The 14,393-nt window shown below is 37.6% G+C and overlaps 2 protein-coding genes across 2 annotated transcripts in view; one reads left to right on the top strand and one right to left on the bottom strand.

Annotated features, from left to right (window-relative positions):
• The window catches only part of FFAR4 (free fatty acid receptor 4), a 5,724-nt gene extending 719 nt beyond the window's left edge, over positions 1 to 5,005 (top strand). The window contains exons 2-3 of the mRNA XM_010000116.1: positions 703 to 831; positions 4,598 to 5,005. Coding sequence (XP_009998418.1) covers positions 703 to 831; positions 4,598 to 5,005 — 537 coding nt within the window. The remainder of the gene's footprint in view (positions 1 to 702; positions 832 to 4,597) is intronic.
• A 1,030-nt stretch (positions 5,006 to 6,035) lies between these two features.
• RBP4 (retinol binding protein 4, plasma) lies at positions 6,036 to 13,208 on the bottom strand. Its single transcript, XM_010000042.1, has 6 exons — positions 13,169 to 13,208; positions 12,870 to 13,005; positions 12,065 to 12,201; positions 11,800 to 11,906; positions 9,972 to 10,184; positions 6,036 to 6,239 (listed from the first exon to the last, which is right to left on the bottom strand). Exons 2-6 carry the CDS (start codon positions 12,996 to 12,998, stop codon positions 6,226 to 6,228), a joined length of 600 nt encoding a protein of 199 aa, XP_009998344.1. The 5' UTR covers positions 12,999 to 13,005; positions 13,169 to 13,208; the 3' UTR covers positions 6,036 to 6,225.
• Positions 13,209 to 14,393: the final 1,185 nt, after the last annotated feature.

Here is a 14,393-nt window from a genome sequence, read left to right as displayed (position 1 = left end):
CCATCTCCCCTCCCGTCCTGCATCCCCTCCCGTCCTGCATCCCCTCCCGTTCTGCATCCTCTCCCGTCCCGCCATCCCGTCCCGTCCCGCCATCCCCTCCCGTCCTGCATCCCCTCCCGTCCTGCATCCTCTCCCGTCCTGCATCGTCTCCCGTCCCGCCATCCCCTCCCGTCCCGCCATCCCCTCCCGTCCTGCCATCTCCTGTGAGATGTGCAGTGCGCATCGGCTGGGGGTTTTATTTGCTTTTCCCAGTGCGGCTCGGAAATCCCCTTTTCAGCTCACTTCCCCCTTACCGAGGGGCCCGCATCCTGGGAGAGCTGTCCAGCACATACGGCAGCCTCCGGACAAAATGGCCATGAATAGATTTTTCTGCCTAGTATTTTGAAATGCTTACAAAAGTACACCAAACATGACACTCAAATATGTGATTACAGTCTATCAGGTTCGATTTTAAAGCTGTGCTTAGGATTTGAGATTAAATTTATGGCAATATTTAGATGGTGGACAACACATCTATTTGTAATTGCATGGGCTTTTAAAACTATGAAGTGATACATTCATTGACATCTCTGAGTAGAAAGTTTTCACAGACTCAGCTTAGTCAGCAGATGTTTTCTCCAGGGGCACAGAGGGAGGTAAGGACAACTTTGTAGTAAAAATAATGATACAGTATTAATTTTCTTCTTTATTCTTTATAAACAGGAGGTTCAGATTTGCACCTTGGTTTGGCCCAGCATTGCAGGAGAAATAGTTTGGGATGTGACCTTTGCCATTGTTTTCTTTCTAATACCTGGATTAGTCATTGTCATCAGTTATTCCAAAATCTTACAGGTATGTTTTTCCCTTAAATTTTGTTGTAGAACAAAAGGAAGTAAACAGTAACTCACTAGACCTCAAGGTATTGTCACTGAATACAAGTACACCTAAAGGACGTAGACATCATTTGCTTGGTAAATGGTAAGTATGATATAAAATGAGGCACTTCATCCTGTACGTGACAGCCTATACATTTCCATTAAGAACACATTTCAACAGCACATTACCAGAAGGCCAACACAATTTGTTTTCATTGATATACAGTGTTTAATACACTTCTCCATTTATGTGCTGTTCATATTTGATGACTGTCAATCTCCTAAATGCTGAAAGAGTCAAGCATTTTAAATAACAAAAAAACAGAGTTTAGTTTTCTTGAGCCTAAACTCTCATCACATGGGATTTGTAAGAAAGCAAAGAGAGGCAGGACTTGAGAAAGTCCCTCCCCTTTCAGATCTATTGATTTTCTGCATGTAGTTTTAGTACACAGATCTCGTTAGATTACACTTATTCCTTCACAGTTTCAAACTCTGCAAACAAAAACTGTAAATTAAACACTCTGATTCCACTTTCTTTCTGAGTGGATTTTGCTTAACAGCAGAAATAAAGGCCAAGATAACAGACACCACAGAGTTTTAATCTATATTATAGCAAGGATTATATTAGTGACCTAAATTTCATTTTTAAACATCTGATTTCATACCCTTCTGTCTTCCAAAAACAGACTGAGGAAGAGCTAGAAATCTTCAAAGTAGGTGCTGCAATAGCTAGTTTTTAGCAACTGCCGCCAAAAGATTCTTGATTCCTGTATTAGGTAATTAAACGTCTCATACTATATAAGGAAAATTATAGGGTTTGGAAAGGAACCTCAAAATACACAGATTATTGATCAGGTAATTAACTAATGGAATGCTGAGCACCAAGGGACAATGGGTACATGCACCAGAGCTGCACGTAGATGTTTTGATGAACCTAGGACCTAGAGTCTGGGCTCTACATGTACTTGTCTATTGATCAAGCTTAAACTGTTCATCAAAATCATTAGCTCTTAGTTTCTGAACACTCTATAAGCTCATTATAACCTTGAGATAAATGCATTGGATAAACCTCTGCTAAAGCACTTGCTTTTTGCAACCTTGTATTTGCTGCAGGCAAAAAAAATACAGTAACTCAGTGAGGAGTCCGAGCCCTGTGAAGGAACTGCAAAAAACTGCAGGACAAGGAATGCCACAGCCTTTGGTCAGAGACTAGGAATGGAATGGTGTTCCTCTTGTCCTTGCAGACTCCAGATTACAACAGGTGAATTTAGAAAACAAAATTTCAGTCAAGGACCTAGAAGCCCAGCAAAGTGTTTGGAATACTGAGATTACAAGGCAGCTCCGTGCTGTCCATTTCTTTTCCAACTTGGTAACGCAGCTGCTGTGATGAGTTACCATTTCTCGTGAACTGAAAGAGGAATGAGGCGCATTGCAGGATCCCATCTGCTGTTATTGAAGCTTCTCACACAGCTCTCCGGGAAGCAACCAGAACTCAGCTGGAGAGTATCTTAAACCCTGAGCTATTCCCAAGAGCAGATTCCCAAGAACATTTCATGATGCCAGTGCATGCAGAATACAATGCTTGGTGTGGCTGGAAGTAATTCAAAGCATTCATGTATTCAAGTAACACAACATCTGTGATGATGATGATTCACTACAGATATAAGACCTCAAATTTCTTAACAAATATACTCTACCAATGTGTACTTTACAGTTTAATCTGAAATCGGGTATCTGATCTGGCAAAAATGACAGATTAGAAACCATTATTTGTAATTCAATTACTTGGGTTTGCACTGTTCCTCCCTCTTAGGCAGGACTTGAATAAGAGGCTAGAACTAGTAAAGATGGAAATGTTCTGAAAATACTTGTATAGATATGACTTCTAAGTTCCTGGTTCTCAGGGTGTGGTTGCCCACAATAGGTATCTAGATTCTTTATACTAGACAGACCAAAAAGGGATCCAAAACATATCACTGCCACCTCATTTCAGTTGAGCACTTCCTTAAGGTGCAGTTGAGCCTTATTTACTGCAGTTCTGGTGATTCCTGCGTTCTTAGTTCTAGGCTGTGCAGCTCTAGCAGGAAAGATGGAGGGTACTTACATGGGACAGACAGAAAGGGATCTGATGAGGTCATTCTGTAGCTGTTTTTGAACAGTGGAGGCTGAGAAGTGTAGAGAACTTGGTTTTCCCTTCCCACTTTGGTATTAGTCCTTCGTATTTTTTGAAACCTTCATTCTTACTTAGAAAGGCTAGGTGCTCTCAGAGAACAACTCTTAGATTATTTGGAGCAGTTAGCCTAGTTTCTGGATTTCAGGTGGTTACAGCAGAAGATCATCAGGCTGGAATAATTTTACATGTTCAAAACATCAGAATTTTCTGTTCCTTCTACATTAGGGAAGCAGCTAGTGAGACTGTCCGCTTCTTGGGATCAGCAGCTGCTGAGAAGCCCAATTTCGGGTCACGGGTTTTTATTTATAAACCTACATTCTGTTGAAATCTTTGGTCAATGTCTGTGTTCTTAATGTATATTTATTCTAGGCCATCTGTCTGTGACAATTTAAGAAAATTTCAGAAAGAATGACAAATTACTCCAAATATATATATTTTATAATATATAATATAATAGTTCTATATAATATATATATTTATATATATATATAAAATAACTTTCATCCTTACCTTAACCAGGATGCTATTAGGTATTACTGGCATGAACATTATCCTTCCTTTAGTTACTGCTAAAGGGAAATGTTGCATATAGAAGCAGTGGGAAGAGTTGTATTCCTTTTTAACTTTCCTCCTTAGACATCAAATTGATCCAAGCTTTTGAAAATACCCCTTCTTTACTCCTGTAGGGAGTAAGATGGCATCTCAGTTATTTAGTCTAAATGTTTGTTGGCTAAATACTTAAATTCTATTCTGTTTGCATCAGATGTGTGAATTTAAGAGACTCATTGTCCTCATTAAGTGAGGACAGGGAAGTACAGCATGAGATTTAGAGTTTTATGCATGCCATTGGGATTCAATAATCTACATAATGACAGATGATTCACACCTGTGAATATTGGGTTCCTAAACTACCCATAGTCTGATTTATTACATCAGACAGTTCTTTTACAAGACACAGATTTTCGTAGCATCAAAAGGATCTGTAAGAGTTCAGGTTAGTTCATAGAAAGCAATTCTGATTACTTACAGGAAAATGAAAAGTTTACAGAAAAATTAACTTAAAATCCTATTCCAATTTTAAATGTATCATGATTTAGTTACTGCAAAAAATTAATATGTTGCAGTTTCAGCAGTGCCGTAAGAGAACTGGATCGCGTTCCTGCTTGTGCATCAACAGGATTCTTAACTATGTTCCAGTTTGTGTTTGTGAAAAAAAATCAATGGGTTTATTTAGATAGTACAAATGAGGTCATAATTTGAAGTTAATGGGATTTCATGAGTAATTAAGGCTCTGTTTTATCTGAAAAGTATTTATGGCTGGTAGAGAGCTGTGTGGAGAGCAACCAGCTTGACTAATATTTAGGTGAGTTCACAGCTTAGAGGAAAAAATACTAGTAAAGTGAGAATGTTTGAAATGGAACCATCACAATAAAACAGGAATTCTGCAATGCCTTTTTTGTAGTCACTTTTCAAAACAGAAGCATCATGTTCCAAGATGCAGTTTTGCACTTGTAAAAATGTGTTAATAATTCTATGTTTCAATGAAAGTTCCTTTCTTCTCTTTTACCAGATAACAAAAGCATCAAGGAGGAGTTTAAATGCTGGTTTAGCCTACTCAGAAAATCATCAGATTCGTGTTTCCCAGCAAGACTACAAACTATTTCGAGCCCTCTTTGTGTTGATGATCTCTTTCTTCATCATGTGGAGCCCAATTACAATAATTATTCTTTTAATTTTAGTCCAGAATGGCAAACAAGATTTAAATATTTTGCCATCAGTTTTTTTCTGGATAGTGTTATTCACTTTTGCCAACTCTGCTGTCAATCCAATTTTGTATAATGTTGCTTATTTCAGACGTAAATGTCAGGAAGTTCTTCTCTGTTGTACAGGGAACCCTGTGAGGCATGGAGCTGGTACAGAAAACACTGCAAGAAGAAGTAACCATGAACAACCAAATTTGTCTTTCATTACCAGATAATTGTTTTAAAGCCTGAACTGTGCCATACTTTGGATGTTACTGTCTACATTATCCCAGGTTGGATAGGTCACTATGTTATAGTATTATATGCCAAAGAAGGGGGGAAAAAAAAGTTAAACCTGTATTTTTAATTCCTGCAGGTAAAATTCTCTTGCTTCAGTAAGATTTTGATAATTTAGTCCAATGGATTGAATTATCCATTTACACTGAAATAAACAGAAATATAACAGTGAATTTGGTGAACATAAAATAGTTCAAGTAAGTACTTACTGAACTAATTTCTGTGAGGGTACATTTGCATAAATGTCATTAACGTTACTGAAGTTATAAAGAATCTGTATCGAGGGCACCTGATACATTTTTACTCTATTTTCTACTGATTAATAGAGATCAATGTTCTAGTGAAAATGTACATACTCAGAAAGTACCTGCTCTTTTTTTCAATCCCATTTAAAAAAGACTCTTGTTTATACACTTAGATAACTGACTGCCTGAAGATACGTTTGGGCAGACTAACCAATTTTGTGTAGGAAACAAGATAATAAACACGTATTGTCGCCAAGTGAATGACCAATGAGGTTCTATCTCAAAAGTACAGACATAATGCCTGTTAATTTTTAAATAATGAATAAATAAATAAATGCTTACTTGTCATATATAAAATATATCTTTTAAAACAGTGCATATTTTTATGTCTTCAGCAATCATATAAGAAAGTTAATCGGTGATATATAGGGTCACTGAAATTCCTCCTTTCTAAAATGCTATTGAGAACAATTTGCAGTATTTCCTAGAAAAAAAAGATTACATTGTATTTGAAAATAAATTAAAAGTTTTAGAAAGCAAATACATATATTTTAGATTTTTTAAATTAAAACTCATTGAGTCAGAAATGGAAACCACTAAAAAAAGAAAGATTAAGTTCTCAATTATTGCCGTTTGTCACCAATTCAAATAGTGTATTAAAATAATGGTTCACTAGTAAAACCAGTGCCTACATATGTACAGATATGCATACAAACAATTTGCATCCCCTGTAATCCAAGTTTATTCAAATCTTTAATTGGTTTATTAACAAGGTGAGCTACACAGCTCAGATAAATATACTCAAAATCTAAATGAAGCCATTTTTAAGGTTTTTCAACAGAACACGCAATCAATGTGTTAACTTTACATCCATGGTGCTGTTACATGGTTTCTTTCTGCAGTTTTGGATCTCCTTAAGAGCAAAACCCTGAAACACACAAAAAACCAAATTTTGTTTCTCAACCACAGTAGACAAAATTGAAGTATACAAACTTTCACCAAATTTGAAATGCATTTATGCCTAATTTCTTTAAAATCTTCTTCACTTCAGTAGTTGTTACTTGTAATGATAATGCCAATACCTTGCCCTGCAGTTTATAATTTCAAATAATTTTCAACTTGGAACAAAACAAATTAATCCAATTTGTTACACCTGTCATGAGCATTTTAATACTTTGGTAAACAATGTACTGGATAGGTTAGTGACAAAATAATTATTTATGTACTTTAACAAGCTTCAAATTATCTGATTTTGAATAAGTATAAATTTAAGAATGTCTTTCAAAAAAATAAGAATCTCCTGACCTCCAAAGCATCTAATAGCAATAGTAAAATAGCTGAAGGAATATACCACTCTTCAGTTCACAGTTTCTGCTTCTAGTAAATGCTAACAGCAGATTCAGCTTTCAACTTCACTAACATGGCATTGTATTGTGTTTACAAATAGTCCCACCATGACATCCACACTCACATCACATAACTTAAAGCTACTTGAGCTATTACTCTGAGAGACTAAGTGTATCATAGTCTGATCGATGTTTGGAAAGGAACTAGCATCAGAAATGCAATGTAAGTTACAACCAAAAAAATGTCCGAGGCTTCTCTTTGGCCTTAGAGAGCTAGTATACAAAGAAGAGATACTTTTTTTACTCTTTTTTTTTTTTTTTTTTTTTTTTTTTTCCAATCAACATAAGATTTGTGCATCTATTAGGTTTTTGTTTTTTTTTTTAATTGAATTTGACTACAGCTTTAATTTAAAAAGCTGACGGAAAATATTTTTGCAAAATACTAGCTTCAAGACATAGAGCATGCAAAACTAGAAATAGAGACAAGCCTTTTCTTGCAACATCTATTTATGTCAGTCAGAATTGTGCCACTACAACAACTGAATGCAGACAATCAAAGTTTGACTGGTTTTGCTACTAATTCTGTAGTTCTTAACAGCAGATTTATAACTAAAGTAGCAAGGCTTCCAATCCACACATAAGGAATTAAGTGATTTTTGTAAGAGTTTCCAAAGTAAAGCTTTTTCAATAAATGCTTGTTGGGGTTTTTTTTCAGTTTAGCTCACAAACATTCTCTCATTCCCAAATGTGCGTGCTTGCAGGAACTCTGGCTTAATGATAATGGAGAATTCAGAAACAAGCAACACTATGGTAATTAAGGGTACTGATCACAGCAAGAAGTAAATGCAAATTTCTGGCTTTAAGTTTCATTTATACTTTAGTGCTGGGCTCATAAAAATAAACTCTAGCTTTATCTTCACTAAAAAAGCAGGCAGCATTAAGGACCCAGGCTACTAGATTTCATTTACAAACTTAGGGAACTCACATAGTCTCACAGTCTTATCAGACATTGCACTCAGCACCTAAAATCTGAGTATAAATTAGGATAGCAGATTTGGTACAACTTGGCAGATTTGATGTTTCTGTTCTGTAGGCAGCATGATCAATTGTTAAACTAAGGTTATGAAGTCAAAGAATATATAAGGCTGAACTTTAAGAAGAGATTCTGAACTTTTATTTTAAATCACACTATTTGCTCTATGTTCCATGAAAAAACCACTAGCATTCTACTATATAGAATTTCTGAGATACTTGAAATAGTTCTATAACAATTAATGGATAAATTAATATATTCAAATTTTCTTTTTGGTTTGTACTTTCTTGCAAAGATTGACAATACATTTGTTGCCTTGAAAGCCTCCTGCAGCATACAAATAAAAGAAACATAGATTCCAGCATGCTGAATCAGACCAGCACATGGAGTAGTCCAATATCCTCATTTTACAGTGAGATAGTACTTCCTCTAAGCTTGACAGAAATGCAGGGAACCGCTTTAACACACACCTCTCGAAGTCACAGCAAAACAGCTGTATATCTACACTTTATCTTAGATTTAATACAAATAAACCCCACATCCCTAATAATCTCATTATTTTGCTCTCTCATCTTCAGAAATTCTTATTCTTGCTGTACTTCATTTGAAAAGCAGTGAATACAGCATTCAAAACAAGAAGCTATAATGAATTTATATAATTACATTGTTTCTTTTCTATCCTACCCTTTATGCAATCATACTTATTCACAAAAGCCAGTTTCATTTGCATTTATGATGACTCTAAGTCTTGACTGCCTTAAATCTCAACTGTTTTTTATGTTGTCTGCAAATTCACATTCAAGACAAAATTTCTGTTTTAATTGTTGTCAGGCACTTTTTCCATGTCACTAATAAGTATTCTAAACACCATCCACCTAAGCAGAACTTTGAGGCATCCTGTTATCAGCATACCTGCTTTACAACATGGCAATATATTACTCTCTGTTTATAGATCAGATGAACAGGTAATAGAACCACAAGAGCTGATTGTGCTCATCTGTTCTGACTTTCTTTATGATACACAAAAGTTCCTTCAGCCAATCCAAATTTATTCCAATATATTATTTAGAAAAGTTTTTAATCTTGATTAACAGATTACAGTGATGAAGAACATGACACAGCTCTTGGTAAACTGTTCCAAAAGTTAATGACCTTTGGAGTTAAACAAATGGCTATTTATTTCTGCTCTGAATGTATCCAGTTTAAAGTTCCATCCATTTTAATTTATTATTCCTATGTTTGCAAGTCCTTTATTATCCAATTCCCTTTGCTTGTGTGGGCAAGCATAGACTTTGCTCAGGTCAGGCTTTAACCTCTTTCTGATGAGAAAAGATTTAGGTCTTTGGAGCACTCAAGAGAGGACACATTTTACTAACTTTCAATCATTTTCCCCTGCTCTTCTTTGAAACTTCTAATTCATTTGGCCTCAGCATTACATAGGGAGATCACATTCAGCTGATTCACCAGTCAAATCTTCTGTAGTTACTGTATCTTCCAGCACGCAAGGGTGGGGTAGGGATGGATACGCTACTATTTTATTTGTGTTCATTCTTTACTATTCCCCACTCTGGCTGTAACCTTTATCAGTCAGTACATTATGTTTTCTTCTAGATCATTTATTAAAGTAGTGTAAATTACAATTTGCCCTTTTCTAATGTACTTGAGCAGAAGTGAGCTGATCTGGAACCTTCCCTGTGTTGCAAGCTCAGCCTGACTAAATGCCTCAAGATAGGGACATACTGCCAGGATGGGTGATATGCCTCTCTTCCCCAGCCCTTTGTGAAATGGTTGGCATGAGGATCTGTGAGAAATGGTCTGCTATAAGGTGTCCTTTCCAAGACTTACCATTTTCCTTAAAAGCCTTCTATGAAGAATTTTTCAAAAAAGTTTTAAAAAATACATTCTATTCCCTTCAACAACTATTTTGTTGGGAAATGAAGAGTTCTGACTAAAGAGACATAATTTCTCTTTACAGCAACTATGAAGTTTACCCTTACTATGTTTACTCATACTACATTGATGTAATTGTTTTACAACTTCCTCTAATTATTGTTTCAAGCTATTGTGATATGCCGCCTAAAAAGCTGAACACCTTAGTTCTCCTTCAGATAAGTGAAGTAAAAGTGGGAAATAACTTACTACAAGCTCCAGTTTTCAAAAGACATTATTACAGCCACTAAGTAAAAGACATCATGTGTTTGCTATTTAATGAGCAAGAGACTCCCAGTGCTTTAGTTATTAAATCCTGAAATAAAATTATTCAGAAAAAAAGCATTCTTACCATTATGAACGATAACTCTGTATTTTCTTTCCAAGCAGAGGTCCTTCTGCCTTTGTCTGACAATTTTCTGTGCCTCCGGAGGCAACCCCTTAGGGTCCCGGGAGAACACAAAGGAGTAACTATCAGCACAAGTGCCATCATCATTTAGTTGACGGCAAGAGTAATGAAGAGCATATGTGTCATAATCTGTGTCCACTACCCAGTGATCATCATCTGGAAGAAACCATAGCAAAGAAGCAAAGGTGTTACACAAGTAAAATCTAGGAGATCTGAGGAGGCTGCTGCAATAATTTGGTAAATAAAATAATACAATGAAGGCTGGTATAAATAATAACAGTCTCAGTTTATTAATGTGTCCAGTATTTAATTCTATGTCCTGGGGAGAGCATTATTTCTAAAAAAACCCAAACAAACAACAAAAAAAACAAACCACCAAAAAAAAAAAATGGGCACAGAACAAAACCAGCATGAAATGTTAATAAACACCTTGTAAATCAATGACTGAACGCCACTATAAAATGTGGGAACAAACACGCACACACAAAAAAGAGCCATGTATTAGAGTAGCTACCATAAAGTACAAAGAAAGTTTTCTTATTTTAACAAAAAAAGGGGAACAGCCAGACAGAAAATAGTTTAAAAGATAAATAAAGAAGCTAAAGGTGCTCTTGGTCATGCTAGCCATGCTCTAAACTGCTCAAAACCATGACTACTTTCCTACCCAGCTTAATACTTAAATTGCATTTTTAAGGAAAAATATTATAATGCACTTGCCACATGTATTAGACGTGTATTTACTACAAATTCTGTCATAAACCCTCTTCTCAAAACACAGTTACAATTTCAGATAATTCTTAACTATTTATCTAGGTAATCTGACAAATACCTGATAACACAGGAACCCTGAGCTAACAGAAGTGAACCTAGATGTTTGCAGGAAAAAATGTCATCTCTACACCTTCCACTCCCAGAGCAAAAGATGCTTGCATCACATCTGCACTGGTGAAGGCAACACTGTTTTTTCTCTTCCCATCTCTCTGTGGGAGGAGACCACAGTTTTTAGAAAGCTAGAGTCTGGGATGCACTAGCAATCTGAAGTATTCATGAAAACATGATTCAGCAGCATGCTGTGAGGAGATGTGGTAAAAAATTCAAGAGCAATTGGCATCCAAAGCATTCTTTGTAACTGTGTTTTTTGAGAGAATGGAGCTTCAATCACTTCCAAATTCCACCTGCTTCTCTTAGAAACAATCCATGGAAATATCATGAGCTGTGTCTACTTGGCTCAATAAACTAATTTTGTGTAGAGTGTGACTGATGAAGAAAATATGAATATATATGTTCTGGATCATATTTGTTTCTTAAAACAGATAGATCTCTACATCTGCAGACATGAGACCAAGCAAAATAACAGTGGCAAATCCTCTTCCCTGCTTGACCAAATCTAATGTTAGGCTTTTTAGAGAGATGAGAAGCATCCAGTAACTTAGTTCTGAACTAAAAAAAATACATAAAATACTCTGTCTGCCTTTCATTTATTTCTTAACTATGACTTTAGATTATATTTTTGGGTAACAAACAAAAGAAATACAAAGATGTGAAAGATACACAAAGGCCCAGTCTTCATTTCTTTAAAGACAACTAGTTGTTGCATATAAAAAATAGTGATAACCTTGTTCACCATAAGGCTTTGCTGTATAACAGTTATTACATGCTTCAAGTGTGTTTAAGAAATCCAGCACTACTTTTACCTTCCCCAGCACGAACATACAACGTAACTATGCTCCCAAGTACTTCTGCATCTTCTATAGCTAAGTATTGTACTCACTTCCTTTCTGCAGAAAAGAGGCAACACCCCAGTACTTCATCTTGAACTTGGCAGGATCCTCTGTGTCAGTAAAAGAGCCAATCATGTCAGCACAGACATCCCAGTTACTGTAATCAGAGAGAGAGAAAATGTCACATTCAAACCTGATGGCACAGATCTGGTGTGGCTGTGTGACTTGCACAGGGTAGCAGGTAGGCTTAGAGCACCAGTAAGCAAAGCAGAAGCTGAGTGAACTGGAACGAGTGGAAGATTGCAAACAACTTACTTGAAGAGTCTGACTCTGCCCTTTGCAGTGGCACTCATTTGTCCATTCTCATCTACAGTGAACTGGGCTACCACGTTGTCCTGCAGAAACAGCCCCTCAGGATCTTTTTTTGCCATGGCATACCATGTGCCACTGTACTGCAAGGAAAGAAGAAAGGCTGCAGTTAGACCTAGAAATATGGAAAACATTACAGACATTACAGACAAGGGGAGATGACAGAGGGAAGGACATGCAGACCTTTGACAACGTGCCTGAAAGTTGTACCTAAGAAACAAATCTAGCTGTTCCAGCAGCATAAACCCACCAGTATGTCATAGTACAACCATGGTTTGTGAAAGAATTGACATTTTTTGGTATCTTACTTGTATCTGCAGTTCTCCACTATTTAGAATACCAAATGTGGTGGGAAGAGGATGAGAGCTGGCAGATCTTGACAGATCTCTGTATAAATGTTTTTTCCTTGCAATGATGCCTGAAAACACCAGAGGATGTTTGGGGTATTTTTGTTTGGTTTTTGGTGTGGTTTTTTTCATAGAAACAATGAAGTCACCACATTCATTTAGACCATACAGTTTGAGACCAGGCTACTACACCTCAGTTTCTGCAGTATGCCTTTATCAGATCCATCAGGATCCAGCATCTGTGGAGGTATGGGCAACACCTCATACTTCTGCTGTTTCTCAGCATTGCAAACTCTTACTGAGTAAAAACACGAACACACTGGTGCTACTGAATGCCAGATGTTGTAGCCTAGGAAGAGGAGCTAGGCAAGAAATCACAGATCCAGGAGAGAAAGAAGATTTACCCTGGTCTTGTCGAAGTTCTCCTTGACTTTGAAGCTGCTTACTCGGCAGTCCCGCTCTGCTGTGCTGCTGCCCAGCAAGGCCAGTGCCAGCAGAAGCAACCAGGGCAGAGCTCCCTCCGTGTGCACCATCCTGGCCCTGCAGCAACAGCAAACAGATAGAGAATAGCATCAGAAACAGACTGTCACACAAGCAGGGACGGCTGCTCCAAGAGGTCCCGAGGACATGATGCAGCTTTCCCTCATGCATGTGCAGGCAAGGCACCCAGCTGTCCCCAGCCCCCCACAGCAGGGTCTCTTACAGACAGTGCCAGTCCCTGTAGCCTCCTGAGAGCTCAGGCGCTGATGGCAGCAGTGGGGTCCCAGGCACAGAATGATTTATGTAGTCCTGGGCTTTCGCAACTGCCCGAGGTACAGGGCCAGCACTGGAGGGGGAGGAGGGAGGCAGGCAGATGCATGCCTCAGGCTGGGGCCTCTTCACAACAGCTTCTTGCATAATACCCATGGGCTCAGGTGGTCTTTGACCCTGACCTGTAGCCAAGCAGGCGCTAGGAGCAAATGCCTCTCTATGGTTTTCCTAATCCGAAGGCAGAGCTCACATCAGGGGGTAGGGGTGTGCACATGTGGGAAGAACAAAGGAAAAGAGGCACACCATCTTTGCACTGGGGAGAGTGAGCTGCCTCCACCACCTCTCTGATTTTACACGCTGCACTCCAAAGTCCCTCTTACCCCATGTGCTCAATCCAGTTACAAGGTGCAGACTTGTTTCCTGCATTGCCTCCCCAAATTCCTTTCCTCTCTTCCACTGATAAACAGTGGCAAATATACTTGCAAGTTTCTGCTAACATTTCTGAAATCCTGTTCATGCCAGAATCCCTTCAGGACTTCATGACTGGCTCCCTTTTGCTTCTCAAAGGCTGACCCAGGACCTAAACCATCCTGTGATCAGTTCCCAGGTACAGGAACTGGGACCCTGCAAATCTGCAAGAAGGCAAAAGAGTAATTTTGTGTGGTACTGCAAAGATGATAGGACATACGTGTGGCCTCCAAATAGCCAAGTGCATGTATGCACATCTGAACCTTTTAACATCAATTTTAAAACAGAGCTTCCAGAATTTCTATTCTGTTTTTGGCAAACTGTTTTCAGTTATATAAATCATTATTGTTTTCTCCTGTTCAGGCAAGTTTTGCTGCCTCTCAGTCAATATTTGCTCTATAGTTTCAACATCTTTAGGAAGCATTAGAGAAAACCTGTTAATTATTTTCTAGATATGTAACCAGGGCAGGATAGGAATGATTGTTACCAAGAGAACTAATTCACCTAGTTTTTTCACCTCCCAATTTTGAAAGAATAGAGGCAGTATCTTGTTAGTTGAAAGGTCGGTCTGTGTTCATTACTTTAAGAATTAAGCAAAAATGCAGTTTAAATATGGAGATACCAACATAGTATATAAAATCCTTTGATTATAGCTGGTGTACAGGATTAAAACAATTTATTCAGAATGGCCTTTCCCAGAAACTTACTTT

The sequence above is a fragment of the Chaetura pelagica genome, unplaced genomic scaffold (assembly GCF_000747805.2).
Source record: "Chaetura pelagica isolate M959 unplaced genomic scaffold, ChaPel_1.0 scaffold436, whole genome shotgun sequence".
Lineage (NCBI taxonomy): Eukaryota > Metazoa > Chordata > Aves > Apodiformes > Apodidae > Chaetura > Chaetura pelagica.
Note: the sequence above shows the minus strand (reverse complement) of the source record. Positions and strands in the feature narration are given on the sequence as shown.

Coding starts and splice junctions, on each gene's coding strand:
- RBP4 (XM_010000042.1), bottom strand. CDS start 12,998: ATGGTGCACACGGAGGGAGCTCTGCCCTGGTTGCTTCTGCTGGCACTG. Junction 12,202..12,869: donor AGAACTTCGACAAGACCAGG/GTAAATCTTCTT, acceptor CTTTCCTTGCAG/TACAGTGGCACATGGTATGC. Junction 11,907..12,064: donor GGCAGAGTCAGACTCTTCAA/GTAAGTTGTTTG, acceptor CTCTGATTACAG/TAACTGGGATGTCTGTGCTG.